The following is a 21,310-nucleotide window of genomic DNA, read 5'->3' on the forward strand; positions in this document are numbered from 1 at the left end:
TACTGGAATGGCCAGTGTGGCTATCAGGGACTGCCTGAACACACATTGCTGTACCTCTCAGCCTATGCTACAGGTTAGTCCCCCTCAGCTAGTGAAAACAGCTGCATAATGATTGCATATTGTGTTGTTAGGCCTGAAAAAAAAGCATGCCTTACTAACTTTAGGTTTAGAAACGTAGTAGTGTAGTCTGGACGGAGATCATTTCAAAAACGCCACTGAAATGCTGAGACGCTGTGTGGACGGAGATCGATTTAAACGTATTAGTGTGGCTGTAGCCTTAAGGTGCGTTCACACCGGACGCGTCAATTTTAAATACAAAGTCTATGCACAGACGCGATGAGACTGGCCCGCCGCGTTTTTGCGATGGCGCGTTTTTGCGTTTTTGCGTTGGCCGCCGCAAAATCGGCAACGCGCGAGTTGAAATTTTTCAACTTCTGAGAAATAATCGCGTGACGCTGTGGCGCGATAGCCTATCAGCGTTGAGTTGCTCCCCCTGTCGTCACTGGCTTCCTGCTGTTGTTGAATCAGGAAATAAATCCTGTAGCCGTCTGTGTTCACCCAGAGCTCTACGATACCTCATATCAACAGAGACCGGACCAAACTGTGTGTATACATGTGTGTGTGTAAACCATACGGTACAAACAATGAATAGACGCTGCCGTATTTACGTCTACGTGACGTTATTGAGTGCTGGTGGAGCTGCTACGATGTTAGCATAGCCTAGCACCGATCCATCAGAGCTCCATTGAGAAGACCAGTAACCTACAAATCGGCATCATTATGTAGTTATTTCGGAGTCCCTTTTTGTCGGAGAAGACAAGTACAAATCGGCATCATTACGTAGTTATTTCAGAGTCTCCTTTTGTCGGTTTATTTTCCGTTGAATCACAGCCAAATCAGTTTATTTTGTGTTCCTACAGCTGTAGTAAACAGCGACCGGTGGCTTGCTAGACACAGTGAATACAGCTCGATACAATCCACGGAGCTCCTCTGAACAATAGTATGAACCAGATATGACGGCGTTTGGTTTCCCGGGATATCTGTGACTTCTACAACACGTAGAAATATAGGTTATTTTTTCCATGGTTAATGGCGGACAGTTGAACGGCTCCAGGTCTATAAACCACGCCCCCTCTCCGGCGATTTTGCGGCGTTTGGTGTGAACACGACCGGCAGCGCGTTGGACGCGTTTTTGCGGCGCGTCAAAATATCAACGCGTTTGGTGTGAACGCACCTTTAGGCCGGGAGGAATCAAACTAATCAAGTAGCATCATGAGAAATCTAGGATCCAGTGTTTTTACATTGCCCCATACTATGGACTTAAAGTCAAAAAAAAAAGTTAGCAAATTCTTCACATAGTGAGAGATAATTGAATACATTTCATCATTAAAAATGATTTCATTTATTGTCAATTTAAACATTTGTTTGTCTATCTTATTCATATCATCACGACCCATCTTGCCCTCTAGATCAGGGATTCCCAAAGTGGGGTGCGCGCACCCCTGGGGGTGCGCGAGCTGCCTCTAGGGGGTGCGCGAGAGGAAAAGTGTAATGGCGGTCTGATGGTGTAATAATATTAAATATAAAAAAAAAATGTAATTTTAATTTAAAAACTGTCAGGTGGGACATCTGCAGCTATCAGTCGTAAAAGAGGAGAGGGACAGAGAGAGAGAGAGGAATCGGAGGCGAGGGGAACGGAGAGGTGCGTTGGGGAGAGACCGGGAGAAGAAATCGAGCCAGAGTCAGAGGAAGATGAGACGGAGGAGACCGAAAAGGAGGAAGGGATAGCACAGACAAATCGGGAGCACATCGCCCATCGCGGAGTCAAGGTGAAAAAAGAGGAAACGAGAGTGAGCATCAGACTGGGAAAAAAAAGAGGAAATATGATGAAAAGTCTCTGTGTCTGGGCTTCACTTGGATTGGCAACGCAGATTCCCCAAAGCCACAGTGCGTGGTGTGCAGTGAGGTTCTGGCTAACAGTCTGAAGCTCTTATTTACGTCACCACCTGAACACCAAGCATGCCAGTGCAAGTCAAAAGCCCCTTACATTGTTTATATCGAAATTGGAGGAGTTACAAAACAGCCAAAAACAACTGCAGTCTCATTCATGTGTTGGTCTATAAATGACGCACTACGGGCTTCATATCTGGTTACAGAATAGCGAGAAAGGGGCTACCGCACACAATCACTGAAGACGTGAGCTTGCCAGCTGCCAGAGAGATGGTGGAATGTATGATTGGGGAGAAAGAAGCAAGAAAGTTGGACATGATCCCGGTGTCCAACAACACTGTGTCGCGCCGCATCGATGCTTTGTCCGAAGACATCCTGGCTTCATTAGTCGCTCATTAATTGTAAATTAAATGTGATAATCTGCCTCTGAGCCTGTGCGTGTGTCCTCGCATCCGTATTGCTCTTTAAAAGTGACGCCTTGTGTCACTGAAAGTTATTGAAACTTTGTTGCAGTGTTTCAGGGCGTTTTCACACCTTCAGTTCGTTTGCTTTGTTGCAGTTGCTCCTTTGTTCGGTTTGTGTTCACACTGCAACATTTAACAGCGGACTAAATATTGTAAACAAATGCCACGCGCGAGCAAACTGTTCTCTCATTGGTCCGATTCTTATGCGGCTATGAAGGCTTAAAAGGCTCTGTTGCTTCTTTTTTTTTTATTATTAAGGGGGGGGGGGTGCGCGAACCCGGTCGGGATGTAGAAGGGGGGGGCGCGGCCTAAAAAGTTTGGGAACCGCTGCTCTAGATCTACAGAAGCACAATGCTGAAATGCTGCACAGATTTTTTTAAAGGAGTATTAAAGACATGCTCAGTTAGATTTGGCTACATCATCTACATGCAGAAATATTGTCACAACTGCCAAACATTTTTCATACCGTTCATGATCAACATACAAATGTCAGACACCAGTTTATTTAAGAACATAAAAACTATCTTTTGGACTAATTCTATTTGATTAATGAATTATTTGCTGTCATACTGATATGTGAATAGGGAAACAAGTTCAAACAAACCTTATGATGGATCCAATATTGGGATAAAACTTGGCCACCAGGACACCAGATCCAACAATTAAGATGTTCAGTGCCAGAACGTGGAAGAAACTAAAGAGAGACAATGTGAAAACGTCTGATACTCTGGAAGATTGGAAACGAGAGCCTGAAAATACTGTTAGCAAGTTCATCTGTAGCCAGTGTAATCCCAACAAACTGCAGGTTTATGAAAGCCAAATTTCACATATTTAGGCGTTTGTTCCGTTTTGTTATTCCCATCCAGCTTGTTTGATGTAAATCTGTTATAGTTTACAACACTTTAAGATAAATACATTGTTGTAAAAAAGTTCTCATCATCAGTCTGCTGTGCAGGTCCGCTTCCATGAAAATGACAAGATTTTAATGATAATGTCCTTCAATGCTACCTGGGGTAATGGCTGCCAAAGATCTGGCCCATGACCTGAACCCGCACCAGATATCCCAGCAGGGGGTAGACTGTGATCATCTGGAACAACAGGAAAGTCCGAGCCACAAACACCATCACATCACTGCTGGGGAAGTTATCTAAGAAATTCTGTAGGAGAGAAGAAAGTGGTGGAGAGTTTGCAAAGTGGAGTTTGTAACGAATCTGTACGGAAGCTAGTCACGGTAGGTAACAATATGACTTTAACGCGATTTTTAAATGTTCATTTCATGCTCATATTTCTTAGAAACTAATGAGCACATCTCTGGTAAACACAACATTTAAAGTGATGCTTTTTTCATAGGCAGTATGCAGCACATACTGATTGAGTATGTAGTATGCAGCAGAGGTTGTGTGTACCAAATATTTTTGATGGATTTTATTTAATAATGACAAAAATGACGGACAGCCTTCAAATTTTTCGAAAGACTGGAAGATCAGAGAGCGGCACTCTGAAGCAAGTGCTTACAGGATTGGGTAATCCCACATTAGGAGAGTCTGGTAAATCCAGTCTCCATACATGTCATCATTCACCCATTCATAAACTGATGACAGGGGCTACCATGCAAGGTGCCACACTATCTGACATTCACACCCATTCATACACCACACAGCCTACGGAAGTAAAGGGTTAAGTGTCTTGCCCAAAGACACATCGACATGGACTAGCGGAGCCGGGATCGAACTGTCGATCCTCTGGTAGAAGGACGACCCTGCGCCACCACTGAGCCACAACTAACCCATTGAGGTTTTTCCAGGCACAACTAAATGTATGAAATACAGGAAAAAGAAAGCGCATTGCTTCTCCTTTTCACACAGAAGTAAAATGGTGAAATAGTGGCACTATTGGATCCCGATCTGCAGCATACACTTGTTCTTGGCCAGGGACAAGTTATAGTTCAAATTGATATGGCAAAAACCATAATAAAAAATCAATCTCACCGGTTCAATGCAGTCTTTGAAGAGAGGAGGTGAGGGAAAGGCAGCAAAGATCAACACTCCCACGTACAGATAGGTCAGCCCCACTAGAAGATAGGCCACAGACAGGTCCCGCACCTGAAAACACATCCACCTTTACTTTGTATTCTCAGGTCAATAAAACATGTTGTGACTGAATGTGGTTGCTATTTTAAGTGAAGACTCTTTCCTTCCCATTTCTGGAGGGACGTTACAAGCACTGACGAGGACTCGCATAATTCACTCAAAAATAACAAGAAACAACTTTCAAAAAAAACAAAGTCAGCCGAGACCACATTAGAATACTATCATGCCAAACATATGTTTGTGAAGCTGGGCAGGAACATGGGTGGACAGGGCTCACATTGTTCTCTTGGTGCTTGTTGCTCTTCATTAACGTGATGATACAGTTGTGAATGAAGAAGGCCAGAGTGAGGACACCAGTGAACTGAGGGAAGAGCAGTCTGAACTCTGAAAGACAGAAATTATACATTTGCTACTGTACAGAAACAGAACTTTCAGATTATGAGATCCACTGTATGCAAAAATATATATTTTGGCCCTAGGGTGGCACCAGAGGAAAGCTCACACAGTGCACAGAATGGAAAAGTTTCTTGGTCTGGGGAGCACCCATGGGCAGAGTACATTTAATGTCATTTAACTGAATTATTATGAAAGTCATCAAGGGAGCAAGATGGTGGAGCTAGGGAGAAGGTAAGGATTTAGTTTACTATGAGGGAACCAAGAAAACTGATAATATCAAGCTGCGGCAATCTGGGTCAGTAATAGTTAATGCCCCACAATAAACCATGGATACACCCAGCCAGATGCTTCCTTTGATGTCACTGTGACCTGGTCAAAGAGTTAAGTCACAGTATGCAGAGACGGAATAAACCTGTGAACCATCACACATCATAAATACCTAAAGAGGGTCATGCCCTTCCGCTAATGCTCATCAAAGGAAATACCGTAATCAAGACCCTCTGTGTGTTTCCGTATTTGAAAGACAGAAACAATACACAGGAACAAACAGATAACAAGATGAACAAGGTTTGGTGCCTGCACTTCTAAAGACTTAACAAGACACCTGGCTTTAACCCTAAAGCATAAGACTCTGACATATTTTCCCATAACAGGTGTCTGTTTGGAAGAGTTGGGCATCAACCAAAGGACTGACCAATATCACCATCCCTATGCCAGCAGGACAAAAACACTTCATCCAACAACTACATAAGCAGATACAGTAATAAACTCTCCCATGAACATCCTGATCAGCCAAATACAATATCCCAATGTATATCACGATTAGGGCTGGCTTTAGAAAAAAGATCTTCATTTGAATGATCCAATAAGGATTAATAAAATCCTGGATGCGTGAAGACTAGCGAACCTCAGTTGAATGAAAACATGCCGCTCGCTGCTCATGCGAGGTGCTGTAGAAAGATACAGAAAGAAGCATTCCAATCTGCAGGAGGTTTACCTGGAACATAGAACTGGGTCGTGTCAAACCAGTGGAACTCCAGGTGGAAGCCCAGGTGGACAGCTTTGATTGTGACCAGCACGATCAAGTAGACCACTGATATGGTACCTAGACAAGATGGAATGATGCAACAATGGATGGATGAATGGTGCAGCATAATCAGTAGGAAAGTGCCCGTCCTTCTCAAATGGTTCTGTGTAACAAACTATCTGGCAGCTCAGGTTACCACAATCAGGCTAATTGAGATATATTCACATCATTTCTAATATTATATGATAACTATGATAGAATTGTCCAATCAGTGTGACCAAGTGTGATGAGAAATATAAGATGATTATTCATAGATCAGTGTCGTATGCTTCTAATGCCGCGTTCACACCAAACGCGTCGAAAATTTGACGCGCGTCGAGATTACAACATACAAAGTCTATGCACAGACACGATGAGACTGGCGCGCCGTGATTTTGCGATGGTGCGCGCATTGGACGCGTCCATCGCGTTGAAATTTTTCAACTTCTGTGAAATAATCGCGTGACGCTGTGGCGCGATAGCCTATCAGCGTTGAGTTGCTCCCCCTGTCATCACTGGCTTCCTGCCGTTGTTGAATCAGGAAATAAATCCTGTAGCCGTCTGTGTTCACCCAGAGCTCTACGATACCTCATATCAACAGAGACCGGACCAAACTATGTGTATACATGTGTGCTTTCATTTCATCATCATGTAGTTATTTCGGAGTCCCCTTTTGTCGGAGAAGACAAGTACAAATCGGCATCATTACGTAGTTATTTCAGAGTCTCCTTTTGTCGGTTTATTGCCGTTGAATCACAGCCAAATCAGTTTATTTTGTGTTCCTACAGCTGTAGTAAACAGCGACCGGTGGCTTGCTAGACACAGTGAATACAGCTCGATACAATCCACGGAGCTCCTTTGAACAATATTATGAACCAGACATGACGGCGTTCCGTTTCCCGGGATATCTGTGACTTCTACAACATGTAGAAATATAGGTTATTTTTTCCATGGTTAATGGCGGACAGTTGAACGGATCCAGGTCGATAAACCACGGCCCCTCTCCGGCGCGGCTCGCGCAAATCAAGCGGTGTGAACACGACCGGCGGCGCGTTGGACGCGAAATGTCCAACGCGTGTAGTCGCAAAATTTTCGACGCATTTGGTGTGAACGCAGCATAAGGCTTCACACAAATTGGTTCATTTAAACAGAGATTATTACAGAAATGTGCAGTAACTGTTACTGTCTGTGCACAGGAACTGATAACTGACGATTGTCAACGTGCACAGAATCACATCATCACAAAACTTGCAAAACAGACAATGCACAGATTTTATTCTGAGCGAAGAATGAATTCACAGTCTGTGATATTTAAATGTGAGGGATATTGCTGAGACAGTGTGTGTCCTCCAGGTTATTTATGAAAAGCTGTGCAGGTTAGGCTCAGAGCGCATGTTACCACGGTAACTGACCCAGAGTTTAAGTGATCTCCGTTTGTGAAATTGAAAACACAAGAGTTTCCCTCAACTCAACAAACCTGCTTACTGGAACAGAGCTCTGCATATATTACTTGATTACTATTTATCCTCAACATGCTGGCTTGCTGAGCCCACACACTCAGATGTTAGGTTTCTTGAAACAGAAGTGAAGCGTGTTTCAGTCATGAATCCAACACACTGGCCTGGCTGCCAAACAATGAAAGCAGCTTTTATCTTTATCTAGGGTTCAAACACAATGAAAGATCTAAAGAAGCCCACTGTGATCCCCACACCACTGCTGTGTTGACTTTCAAAACACCAAAGGAGTTAGAAAGAAATGTTGGTGTCACAATAAGAGCTTTTTTTCCAACACTGCTACACCCTCTTCATATCATTGATCTTAGCTTACCCAAGAACGTGAACCTGGCAAAGAAGGAGGCTGAGCGGAAACAGAGCAGCGGCAGCAGCAGGATGATGAGGTACAGGGGGACGGTGTTGGTTTTGCTCCACCAGTGATCAAAAGAGACATCAGAAGTTTCATTTCCACTGTTACCAAGGTAAAGTGTGCCGATGGTAGAGTTCCCTCCAGGGTTAGTGTTTGGAAATGGACAGATGACTGGTAAAAAAACAACAACAACCATCCGGACAGTCATTTTACTAACTGAAAAAGGGTTTTATCCTACTTGAGATTGAGGAAACAGCTAGTGATTTTTTATAATATGAAGTGTGCAGAGCACAACACAACAAGTGCATTCACCTACATAAGATCATTTAAAAAAGGACTGATTAACATTTTTAGTGACCTTATATTTTGAGTGATAATACTTTAACTACTACTACCATAGCAATGAAAGGGTGACATAAAACAATGAAAGCTTACTGTAACCAAAATAAACCCCACAGTCAAACAACTTCATCAGCTTCACCACTGTCTCTAAAGCAGATGCCTGTGTGCATGTGAGTAAATGCACCAAAGCAAGTTCAGCGATGTCAGGTTCCTGTTCTGACTGTAACGTTATTCTAAATATAACTCATTTTTAGATTTTTTCTCATTTTTGGTGAAGAGTTTAGTGGCAAGACTGGAAACAGGGAGAGAGAGGGGGCATGACATGCAACAAAGGTCTCAAAGTTGGAATCGAACTGGTGACATTGTAGTTACGTGGCATGCACAGTAACCAGTCGCGGCATTATAATGAAATGCATAGGCTGTAAAACTGTACAGTACAATTTTGTTTCCTGTTCCTGTCTATTTGCTTAGAATCTCATGTTAGCCATCGTCTGCCAACAGACAATTTAGCAAGACTAGAGGCCCCTCTACGCTGTGATTCAGGGCTGTCTCAGACCAAAGTTGACATTCGTGAGAGGAAACGTAGTCCTCAGTCTAAAACAATGGTCCTAGATCTGTGCTTTGAGGACCAAAGACATTCTTTGTGTGAGAGATTTAGGACCAAATTCTCACAATTTGACTCCTGCTAAACCCCACATGTACAACAGATTCAGAGCTGAACATTGTATAGCGTAAGTGACATACCTTTATCTGAGCCGTTTGTTCCAAACTCGGAATCTGACACGTTGACATTGTGAACATAGTCTGGAGACAGAAAAAGAAACCATCAGATCAAAGCCAAAGCTCTAGCACATTTTATTGGAAGCATCTCTGCAGAAAATAACCATGATCTACGAGCAGCTGTTCTAAAGCTATTCCGGTATCACAGTATACTGCGGTGTTTAATTAGACAGTTATCATCACGTGCACATTTCTTTATCGACGGTATCGGGTAAACTGACGCGAGTGAGTGAGTGAGTGAGTGAGTGAGTGAGAGTTAAAGCTTTAGCCAGGAGCACTCTGGCACCTACAGTTCATGTTAATAATCACAGGACATTATTGTAAATGATGATGATGATGATGATGACGATGACGATGGCGTAATATTTTCTGAGATGGTTATCGTGCCAAGAAGAATGCATACCCTTACAACCAAAGGGTCTACTTGTAAAATAGAAGTTACAAGTCAAAAGTGGTTTGAAAAATCTTAAGACTGATGTGTATTCGCATTATATTTACAGAACAGACAAATAACCTAGGATCCTGACTGTATGAACTAGAATTCTCTGCTATATATCAGCTCAATACACAATCACATTCTCAAGATTTTGCAAATATCCAGTTGTTCAGTCATTGTGTCTTGCCTTGCTAGGTGTCTGTTTAAATAGGGACAAGATATACTGACTATTTTCAACACATCCAGCCTCAGCTCGCTGTTGTGGAGAACATATATTTACCACTGTGATCATGGCTTAATGTTACCAAAGATGTAACTAAACTTTTGAAGACATGACAGTGAACTCAATGGTGAGCACATGGCAAGGCAGACTAAAGGGCAACACACATCAGCCATGTTGCCCAGCGTCAGGTCATTTGAATTACAAACCAAACGCATTGTACAGATAGAAGTAGCCGAGGTAGAGTAGTGTTCGGATGCGTGCTGTAAAATGCGGGATTACCTTTGATTCTATAATCAACTAAACAGAACTACACAATGACATCTTTGTATTGTGACTTACTGTAGATAAACTGTCCGCTGTTGTAGAGGAAATTGGACATGAGGACCCAGTAAACCACCATGGCTCCAATAAGTGACACCATCGAGAAGACCAAGCTGGACCACTGGCCAAACTTGCCAAAGTAGTACCTGCAAACATCAGGGAATTCCCAGTCGGATGCGTCCACGTAGGCTGGAGAGGACACAGAGAATGAATAGATACATGTGGGATTCTTTCTGTCATGTCACAGACGATATCAGATATCATTAATAACTTTATCTCCATTTGCGATTAATTACTTGAAACAAAGTAATGTTGCCAAGCTGACAGGGGGAAAACAACTGCGCAAACTTAAATGATCTAGGACAGGGATTCCCAAAGTGGGGTGCGCGAGCTGCCTCTAGGGCAGCGGTTCCCAAACTTTTTAGGCCGCGCCCCCCCTTCTACATCCCGACCGGGATTTTCACCTTGACTCCGCGATGGGCCGATGTGCTCCCGATTTGTCTGTGCTATCCCTTCCTCCTTTTCGGTCTCCTCCGTCTCATCTTCCTCTGACTCTGGCTCGATTTCTTCTCCCGGTCTCTCCCAACGCACCTCTCCGTTCAGCTCGCCTCCGATTCCTCTCTCTCTCTCTGTCCCTCTCCTCTTTTACGACTGATAGCTTCAGATGTCCCACCTGACAGTTTTTAAATTAAAATTACATTTTTTTTTAATATTTAATATTATTACACCATCAGACCGCCATTACACTTTTCCTCTCGCGCAAGGGGGGGGGGGGGGGTGCGCGAACCCGGTCGGGATGTAGAAGGGGGTGCGCGGCCTAAAAAGTTTGGGAACCGCTGATCTAGGAGATCTCCGACCCTCTCTGCTGAGGATATTCATTATTACAGAAATTGGATGTGGATTTTACAGTGAAAAAAATGTTACTTCTGCAACCTGCAGCTTCTCCCACTTTGCCTATTTGTAAAACACATGTTTACTGTTTATATTTGCACCACTTGTATGTGCAGTGAAGGGAGGAAGGAATTTCAGCTACGATTAAGTATAATCCTAAGAACTGAGCCTAAGAACTGTGACGTGTGCATGCTGCTGTGAAGTGTGAAAGGTTGGCAAGTGCATGCTAAAGGAGCCCCTCCTCTGTGGGAACATGTAGACATCACAAACACCTACTAGAGGTTATTAATAAAAGAATAATTACCATTAGTAATGTGCAATAGACACAAACTAGACCTGCAAGCACCCAACACAACTCCACTACTCTCATTTTACTTTAAAAAAAATCAGCTTCATTTTTGGAACATGGTAACAGCTAAATGGATCATAGGTTAGATTTTGAAATAGACAGCGGCTGATGGGGGCACACTGAACCAACCGAAGCATAATGTACGAGTATATATATATTATCTCCAAACTAGAACACATGGTATTATGTGCAGAAGCAGGTTATTGTAAAGAGGACTACTAACGCTACGGAGCAATGTTTTTGTGAGTGGGTGGTAACATGCCGAGAAACAAACCAGTGCACCAACAAAGGCAGGGGAGAAGTCTAAATGAATGTTAACATTGCAGGTTTAAAACTAATTAGAAAAAACTGCCTTGTAATTAGACCTCAATGATACACTTATGAAGAAACACTGAATGTTAACAGAAACTTTCATTGGAAAATTTCACATAGCCCCTTTAATTTGAATCAGTACATCACACAATGGAGGCACTTCCCCTTCCTGAGAAACAGTAGGAATAATGTGCTAAATACTTTCTCTCATAACGTCAACATTGTTGCCAGCTCTCACGCTGACTCCGTCACGATGCCTGAACAAATGTCATTGATAAAGCTATGAAGGTTACCTCCACGCTCAGCACAAACAATAAAAACAAATAATAATATTAAAGCACCCACGGCTTAACGAGGGCAAAGAATATAGTGTCAGTTACTTTCACTATACTCATTATTGTACCGGTTAGCTGACAACAGTTGCGTATTCCCTGAGATGCACGATCGTTCAGCAGCTGGTGACCACGTCTCATATTTCCGATTATGATAGTTTTGCGCAGTATGCGAAATACCCGGTGGCAGTGGCAGTCCCCCCTATAAGTGTCTTTAATGAACAGGTACTTGTTTTGCTGCTATTCAACAATAAGGAACAATGAATATTTTGTCTGTTTATTTGGCCAAATCTTCCCACTTCTGTGGGCGGAGGAGACAGACAGCACCCTGGAAAGCTCCCTATTGTAGCTGATCCCAACCGCAGGATCAGCACCTTGCAGAGAGACAATAAAAAAAACACTGACCTCATGCTCCAGAGTTATGTTGAAGTCTTGTACAGACTCAAAACAAGAGTTTATGGATGGAACTGCCAAGAGAATCAAGAAGCTATACCCGCTTTGCACAGCACACGCATTGCCACGGCTAAAGTAAAGCTGAATACACTGGCCTCGCTCTCTCTCTAACCCGACACACACTCGAACCTGACATACCCACATTTGCATATCGCTGTACAACATTTAGCTTATGCACAGCAGGTCTATCCCAGGTCTACTGAGTCCGGAAAGCACTCGGTGAGACTGGCAACCACCGAGTCATAAAAGTGAGGCTTCTTTATTTCCCCCCCCCCGCCTTCTGTCAGCGCCACATCTTTAAAAAGGCTGAGAGATGTTCAGTCTTCTTCATTGATATCCCACCAGCTGTCTGAACATCAGAGGTTTGTTGGATGTGGAGGCTCCGTACGGATCAACCGTGGTCCGTTACACCACGAACAGACAGTAACGTCACAGCCTCCCATGCACATAACCCAGAAAAGCAACATTTAAGACTTAAGACATTTAATATTCTTGATCAGAGACTTGTTATATTGTTTTTCATTCCCAGGCATGTTGCTCAGAGTAATCACAGTGACCAGCTCGACTGCCGACAGTACGGAGTATACTCTGTTAGGGTTCACACCAGCGTACTGCAGGCCCGGCTTAACATTAGCAAGTGTTCGGCCGAGAGAGTGAGAGAGATAGAGCGTGTGTGACAATGAGTATGACTCAGCAGAAACGTTATAGCTGTGAGTGAACGTAGCAGTGCAGTGTGTTTATTTGTCAGTGAATAAATGCTAATACTCCTGAAGACCAACGTTAACTTCCGTGTCTTACTTGTCACCTGCAGCTGATTCAAATTAAGGAGGTTTGCCTCGACATTAGCAACAACTCCGAATCAGGTTCATTTCAGGTGGGCTGACCTTTAAGGACGACCAGCTATTCTCCTGTTAAGAATTTTGCCTAACTTTTAAAATTAGATTTTAATATTACTTTAACCATTAAACTGCTAGCATTAATCTGTGAAATTTCCTATTGAAGGTTGGCAGTTGAACGTTATATTATTAACATCCCTCGATCACGCACAAAAAATAGTCCAGAGCCTTGCTGTCAATTAGTTCTGGGAAAGAAGAATAAAAGAATAATACCCATTTATTACTTGTTTCAATGTTCTGTTTTTGTTGGACTTACGTATTGACTTGGGGGATTTGAGGACGATGTAACAACAGTAGAGCATCAGCAGGCCTGTGAAGATGAGGATGAGGACCCCCAAAGTGAAACCAGCCTATCGGGACAAAGACACCACTGACTGTTCATATTTCAACATTTGTACTGGAAGGCAAAGTTAATGAGCAATTGGTACTGCAAATCAGTAATTCAAGAATAACTGAGGTCAATACAGAGCTCGTCCTTTAAGTGGCTTCGAATGAGCCAAGCACTCGAAGAGTGTGGAATGAAGCAAATCACCTGCTTTATACCCCAAGGTATGCTGAGTATGGATGTGCCCATCATTGTGTTCCATATAGCAAATCTGTGAGGAGAGAAAAGCAAAGTATTAATCACAGCAGTTAAAGACATTCACAAGTACGAAGACAACATTTAGCACAGGTTGATTTCCTGCCCAATTACACTGCAGACTGTTTCACTGACAGGGCTTACATGGTGATGATACTGGGGTTTTTAGAGGAGGGGTCGCTGCCTGTCACCTTGAAAGCTGTCCCCAGTGGGCTGTAGATGTAGAGCTCTTCCGGCCCAGGGATCACATGGTTTGGTGGACTCTGAGGAAAAAACAGCCAGATACTAAAGATGAAGTCCTCACAGGGACCGCAACATGAGCCTTTTTGAAAAATGAGCTCATCAAACCAGAAGAGCTGTTGTTTACTGTTGAACGCTTGCTAACACGACCACCATTTGACCGCATTCCTTTCAAGGTACAGGGCACTAATGCTCATTGTTTTTGTTAAATGAAAGAGGTTGAAAATGTTGGTAAATTATCTGTAAACACTGGTGAAGATGGAGCCATGTCTGACGATGGAATGTGTTGTCAAATGCATGTGCATCACCACTGGTCACGTTTCCTATGCTTTAACATCTATTGACATTAGTTGCTCTGTAAATAAAACAAACACATTAAAAGCATCCTTACTGTTGCCCCAGCAATGTTGTCCACCATTTTGAGAGATATTACTGTAGCTATGTTCTAAATGACATACAGTCAGGGCCATAAGTATTTGGACTGTGACACAATTTTTCAAATTTTGCCTCTTTACACACTCTAATGGATTTGAAACTAATCAGTCAATATGTGGATGAAGTGTAGACTTTCAGCTTTAATTCAATGGATAAAACAAAATAATCACAATAACCGTTTAGGAATTACAGCCATTTCTACACAGGCTCAAAAGTAAATTGGACAAACTCACATAATTGTGAATATAATCATTATTTTTAATACTTTGAGGAAAATCATTTGCAGTCAATGATTGCCTGAAGTCTGGCATCATAAACATCACCAAACAGTGAGTTTCCTCCCTTGAGATGCTTTGCCAGACCTTTTACTGCAGCCCCCTTCAGCAAAACTTCAACCACATATCGACTGATTAGTTTCTAATCCATATTTCACGTATGTGTAGAACATATTCAGTCTTGCTGTTTTGACAGAGGGTTAGACCACTGCCTCAATGAAGGGGGCGTGCGAGAGCCCACAGGTCGGGATTATGCTTGCCCTGCCGTTGTTGTTCTTCACTTCTCTTCTTCTTCTTATATTTAGCTTTGACCGCAAACATTTAAGATTAAATATCTAAGCTTAAACAATTCTCAAAAAACAGGGAAATATGACCAAATCAACAGCAATTCAACGTCGGACAGGTAAAGTAACCTTTTATGTGTTTGTTGTTCTCTTCATAAATCCGTGGTTGTTACACAGATTATGGCGGGATCTCGCGATTTTCGCTCGCTCCGCTTCTGAAACAGGTTGGTGGGGCAGGTCACAGATTGCTGCACACACGCTCCTGGTGCAATCAAATATGTACCTTACCTATGTGTGTGTAAAGAATGCTGATATGGAAAGCAACCAGTAGTCAATGTGCAAGCTGCCAATTGAATGGTGATTTAAGATACTCTATATTGGGTTCATATATTTGTAAATCGGACTCTGAAAGATCGAGTCAGTGCCTCACCAGCCACGAACCTCACCGCACGTCACCAATCACAGTGAAATCATGTTATTTTGTTCATTGACGATTGCCCTAGTCTAATTAGACTACAGCTTTTCTGCACAGTGGCTTTACCAACTCTCCTTTAGCCAACAATATCTTTCCCAACACAACAGACCTCTCCAGGTGCCTCGACTACAGCCAGCTCCTTACCAGGTAGCAAGGTTTAACAAATGAGTCAGCACGTGTGCCTTTTGCTGTAGATCTGTCAACAGTGCCCACAAGAGTGTGGGCTTATTGACTGCTACAGAGGAGATGGCACACGGTTTGGTGGGATTCTTTCTGATGGAAATGTAAGATCTCTCTGATAAACAGGTCTTCGATTAAAGCTGGCAAACAGAGTGCATCTCCATCTGAGCTACTGAAGACTGGGTTGTGGATTACTGCCAACATTTCTTGACATGTGCATTGTCGTGAAGTAACAGTGTGTAGCATTTAGGGAGATGTATTGGCAGGTATAGAATATGATATTAATAAGTATGTTTTCTTTAGTGTATAAAGAGCCGGCCATCATGTTTCTACAGTAGCCCAGAACATATAAACCAAAACACTGAAGACAGGGCCATCTGCGTTTCCACTTTTTCGTGTCGGACACCATAGATCTCTTACACACTTGGCACACAGGAGAGGTTTTAAGTGATTGCAATCTGCAACCTCACTGCTACATGACACCAAATGCTACACACTGCACCGTATCTGTATATGACAGGCTGTTGTCACATACAAACTGAAAATAGCAGGCTTTTGCTTCCAGTTGATCCTCAATATAAAATCATATCATTGTTAATGGGAGAGCCAATGACCGCGATGAACGGCTTTTCCCACATGCTTTTACATAGTTTAGTCGGAGCTAACATCTTTTCAGCCAACTATTGTGCTTGCCTTCCCCGGGGAACTAAATAGATGCATGATTGGTTACATCCATATTGTCGCTCCCACATATCAGGAAAAAAATCGACATGAAGTTGAACCTCTCTCAACTCCTCCTACTCTCCTCCTCGGAGACTTGACAGTCTTTAATCACAGGAGATGTCAGAATACTATTTGGATTATATTCACAATAAATGGCAGCGTGTTGCACCGCTATTGTGTGAACAGGGGATGATGTTTTGCAAGCAAATGCGGTGATTAAAAACAAGAATAAATATGCCTGAACATGCTTATGGCCCAGATTTGAACTGTCGAGGAGTTTTGATGACTTCTCTTTATAAGGATGCCAGAACAAAGCTGGATTTCACCATTGTTGTGCGACTGTTTGGTTGCAGTCTGTACTACATTTGAGATAAATAATGTGTGATGTACATGGTATACATAGAACATAGCAGAACAAAAATGTGGTTAATACCAAAATAATAAACATACAGTGATTGCAATAAAGGCCAGAACATGGTGTGTGTCAAGGTCATTTGGACCATTGCTACCATGTGTCGTGTGTGAGTAAGGTACCCTTAGAGCAGGGATTCCCAAAGTGGGAACCTGGGGGTGCGCGAGCTGCCTCTAGGGGGTGCGCGAGAGGAAAAGTGTAATGGCGGTCTGATGGTGTAATAATATTAAATATTAAAAAAAAATGTAATTTTAATTTAAAAACTGTCAGGTGGGACATCTGAAGCTATCAGTCGTAAAAGAGGAGAGGGACAGAGAGAGAGAGAGAGAGGAATCGGAGGCGAGGGGAACGGAGAGGTGCGTTGGGGAGAGACCGGGAGAAGAAATCGAGCCAGAGTCAGAGGAAGATGAGACGGAGGAGACCGAAAAGGAGGAAGGGATAGCACAGACAAATCGGGAGCACATCGGCCCATCGCGGAGTCAAGGTGAAAAAAGAGGAAACGAGAGTGAGCATCAGACTGGGAAAAAAAGAGGAAATATGATGAAAAGTCTCTGTGTCTGGGCTTCACTTGGATTGGCAACGCAGATTCCCCAAAGCCACAGTGCGTGGTGTGCAGTGAGGTTCTGGCTAACAGTCTGAAGCTCTTATTTACGTCGCCACCTGAACACCAAGCATGCCAGTGCAAGTCAAAAGCCCCTTACATTGTTTATATCCAAATTGGAGGAGTTACAAAACAGCCAAAAACAACTGGAGTCTCATTCATGTGTTGGGTCTATAAATGACGCACTACGGGCTTCATATCTGGTTACAGAATAGCGAGAAAGGGGCTACCGCACACAATCACTGAAGACGTGAGCTTGCCAGCTGCCAGAGAGATGGTGGAATGTATGATTGGGGAGAAAGAAGCAAAAAAGTTGGACATGATCCCGGTGTCCAACAACACTGTGTCGCGCCGCATCGATGCTTTGTCCGAAGACATCCTGGCTACATTAGTCGGTCATTAATTGTAAATTAAATGTGATAATCTGCCTCTGAGCCTGTGCGTGTGTGCTCGCATCCGTATTGCTCTTTAAAAGTGACGCCTTGTGTCACTGAAAGTTATTGAAACTTTGTTGCAGTGTTTCAGGGCGTTTTCACACCTTCAGTTCGTTTGCTTTGTTGCAGTTGCTCCTTTGTTCGGTTTGTGTTCACACTGCAACATTTAACAGCGGACTAAATCTTGTAAACAAATGCCACGCGCGAGCAAACTGTTCTCTCATTGGTCCGATTCTTATGCGGCTATGAAGGCTTAAAAGGCTCTGTTGCTTCTTTTTTTTTTTTTTTTTATTAAGGGGGGGGGGGTGCGCGAACCCGGTCGGGATGTAGAAGGGGGTGCGCGGCCTAAAAAGTTTGGGAACCGCTGCCTTAGAGCATTAGTGCAACGGTCATGATAATCCGTACATAGCTGTGACAACTAACTAGGTCGTGATTGGACCTACCAGCAGTCTGTCAGAAGAGGCTGTTAGTCTGCTGTAGTAATGGACTCTGCTGTTGAGGATGGCAGCCTCAGCAGAGACCCTCTCCTGCGGATCATCACCTACGATATTCCTGGGCTCAACGTGGAAAGGCCTAGAAGAAGCAGACATAAAGTCATGTCATTTCTAACAGTATTCAACCTATGACACAATTTTCATAATCCATTAAATGTTTAAAGGATATCATGCTCATTTCCACGTTCGTACTTGTATTTGGGTTGATACTAGAACATGTTAAAATGCTTTGATGTTCAAAGAACTCTCATACCGCACCTGTATTCACCCATTTTAGCAAGTTTTAACGGAATTGCGTTGCTAAGCAACAGCTGGGGTCCATGTTTACTTCCAGTTCCTATGTCGATCACATACACATGCACTGAAATACATGGAGACACTTTGAGAATGTTTTGTTTAAATCTGTGACATCTATATTGTATAGTTGGGACATCATAACCATATGGAAGTCCTGAAAGCTTTTTAGGCAAAGTTTCTGAAAACGCGCTGTGTGTATTTCTCTAAGGATTGAGTATTTTGATACTTTCACAGTTTTATAATGCACTTTGACCTGCTTTATAATAAAAAGACAAAGAAAGTCTCACTATTTTATAATATGAGACCTTTAAGTTATACAACAATGCCAAAGATTCTCTGATTCCAGCTTCTCCAATGTGAGGATTTGCTGTTCTTCTCTGTTCATTTCATCCTATAGGCCTTCACACAACGGGGACGTAACAAATAAACAGAAATGTCAAATACTCGCCTGAGGATATTTCGCATACATAGCATTGGCAGAGAAGATTTGGCAAATTTTTCATGTCCTCATCCCACAAATGCATGTTCTTTACAATGTGGCTCCATTTAAAAGGGAAATAAACAGGCTTTCCAACGGTAAGGCAAGGCAAATTTATTTGTATAGCACATTTCAACAACAAGGTAATTCAAAGTGCTTCACATAAAACCATTAAAAGCATCAAAACACAAGGCAAAAGAAAGAGATTTCAAAAACAATTAAAAACCAGTGTAAGAAATTAAATGCAGTTGTAAAATGCAGAAATGCAGGAAATTGATTGATATATTAATTGAACGTGGTTCAATTAAAGGCAGCAGCAAACAGAAAGGTCTTCAATCTTGCTTTAAATGAGCTGAGGGTCTCAGCAGACCTGCAGCTTTCTGGGACTTTGTTCCAGATATGTGGAGCAGAAAAACTGAACACTGCTTCTCCATGTTTAGTTCTGACTCTGGGAACAGAAAGTAGACCGGTCCCAGACGACCTGAGGGGTCGGGATGGTTCATAAGGTAGCAGCAGATCAGAGATGTATTTTGGTCCCAAACCATTCAGTGCTTTGTAAACCAACAGCAGGATTTTAAAGTAAATTCTTTGTTGGACAGGAAGCCAGTGCAAAGACCTCAGAACTGGAGTGATGAACAGTCTTAGTGAGGACTCGAGCTGCAGCGTTCTGAATCAGCTGCAGCTTTCTGACGGATTTTTTACAGAGACCTGTAAACACACCGTTACAGTAGTCCAGTCTGCTGAAGATAAATGCGTGGACAAGTTTTTCCAAATCCTGTTGAGACATAAATCCTCTAATCCTTGATATATTCTTCAGGTGATAGTAGGCTGATTTTGTAATTGTCTTGATATGGCTGTTCAGGTTGAGGTCTGAATCCATAACTACACCTAGATTTATGGCTTGGTTTGTGGGTTTTAACATCAGTGACTGAAGCAGAGTGGTGATTTTCAATTGTTCGTCCTTGGTACCAAAAACAATTACTTCTGTTTTATCTTTGTTTAATTGAAGAAAATTCTGGCACATCCAGTTGTTGATTTGTTCAATGCAGTTACCCAGCCCTTGTATGGGATTATAGTCCCCTGGTGACATAGTTATGTAGATTTGTGTGTCGTCTGCATAATTATGACAACACACTTTGTTGTTTTCCATAATCTGAGCTAGTGGAAGCACGTAGATGTTGAACAGAGGAGGCCCCAGTATTGAACCTTGGGGAACACCACATGTCATTTTAGTCAGCTCTGATGTGTAATCAGCTACAGACACAAAGTATTCTCGGCCCTTCAAGTAGGATTCAAACCAGTTAAGTGCTGTGCCAGAGAGTCCCACCCAGATTTTTTGTCTTTCTAGGAGTATGGCATGGTCGACCGTGTCGAATGCAGCACTGAGATCTAGTAACACTAAGACTGAACTTCTGCCATTGTCTATGATTAAGTGGATGTCGTTGAAAACCTTAACAAGAGCAGTTTCAGTGCTGTGGTGCTGTCGAAAGCCTGACTGGAAAACATCAAAGCAGTTATTTACGGCCAAGAAATCGGTCAGCTTTTTCAATTATTTTCCTTAAAAATGGGAGGTTTGATATTGGCCTGTAATTTTTCATCGTTGCGGAGTCTAAACTAGCTTTCTTTAGGAGTGGTTTAATAACTGCAGTTTTTAGGGCTTGTGGGAAGACACCTGAGAGAAGGGATGTGTTTACAATTTGTAAAAGATCAGTAGTCATGCAGTTTGAAATATTTTTGAATATGCTAAGTTTGATAAGTTTGCATGTTTACTATTGTTTCTTCGCAGCCTCATCTTTCTTTTTCTATAAACTTGCAAGACAGGAATTGAAACTGCTAGCTGCATACAGGGCCCCGACTTTTCCTGGAGAGAGTTATTGGTATCATTAGCCTTGTAGCCTGGACCCAGAAGATATCAATTATTTCCTCCATCAGGTAGGGGAGACAGAGGACGGTTGTAGAGCCGTTGGGGAGTGTGAAGAGGTGTGTGTTTGGTTCCAGCAATGACCAGCTTTTTCATGTTGTCAGTGAACTCCAGGTGGGGGGAGGATGGGGAGAGTGTGAGAGAGGATTGCGATCCAAAGTATGGACCCGAAATAGCTGGGGAGGGAGGTAAAGACTCCGCGTCTAGGAAGAGTGGGGAAAGTGGGAGATCGGAGGCGAAGGCGGTCCCTGATGATGAGGTTGGAGACTCCTCCTTTTGGCTGTCGTTAGGCGGGGGCATCCTTCCCGTAAGGTCTC

The 21,310-nt window shown here is 42.8% G+C and overlaps 1 protein-coding gene across 3 annotated transcripts in view; it reads right to left on the bottom strand.

Moving 5' to 3' along the window:
- slc38a9 (solute carrier family 38 member 9) overlaps positions 1 to 21,310 on the bottom strand; it is a 30,930-nt gene that overhangs the window by 1,968 nt on the left and 7,652 nt on the right. For all 3 annotated transcript variants that reach the window (XM_079289897.1, XM_079289896.1, XM_079289898.1), the window contains 12 exons: positions 18,247 to 18,376; positions 13,889 to 14,007; positions 13,697 to 13,760; positions 13,421 to 13,514; positions 9,950 to 10,120; positions 8,916 to 8,975; positions 7,794 to 8,000; positions 5,898 to 6,005; positions 4,782 to 4,888; positions 4,403 to 4,516; positions 3,423 to 3,571; positions 3,019 to 3,108 (listed from right to left, as the gene is read on the bottom strand). In XM_079289897.1, coding sequence (XP_079146023.1) covers positions 3,019 to 3,108; positions 3,423 to 3,571; positions 4,403 to 4,516; positions 4,782 to 4,888; positions 5,898 to 6,005; positions 7,794 to 8,000; positions 8,916 to 8,975; positions 9,950 to 10,120; positions 13,421 to 13,514; positions 13,697 to 13,760; positions 13,889 to 14,007; positions 18,247 to 18,376 — 1,413 coding nt within the window. The remainder of the gene's footprint in view (positions 1 to 3,018; positions 3,109 to 3,422; positions 3,572 to 4,402; positions 4,517 to 4,781; positions 4,889 to 5,897; positions 6,006 to 7,793; positions 8,001 to 8,915; positions 8,976 to 9,949; positions 10,121 to 13,420; positions 13,515 to 13,696; positions 13,761 to 13,888; positions 14,008 to 18,246; positions 18,377 to 21,310) is intronic.

The sequence above is a fragment of the Melanostigma gelatinosum genome (genome assembly GCF_949748355.1).
Source record: "Melanostigma gelatinosum genome assembly, chromosome: 18".
Taxonomy (NCBI): Eukaryota; Metazoa; Chordata; class Actinopteri; order Perciformes; family Zoarcidae; genus Melanostigma; species Melanostigma gelatinosum.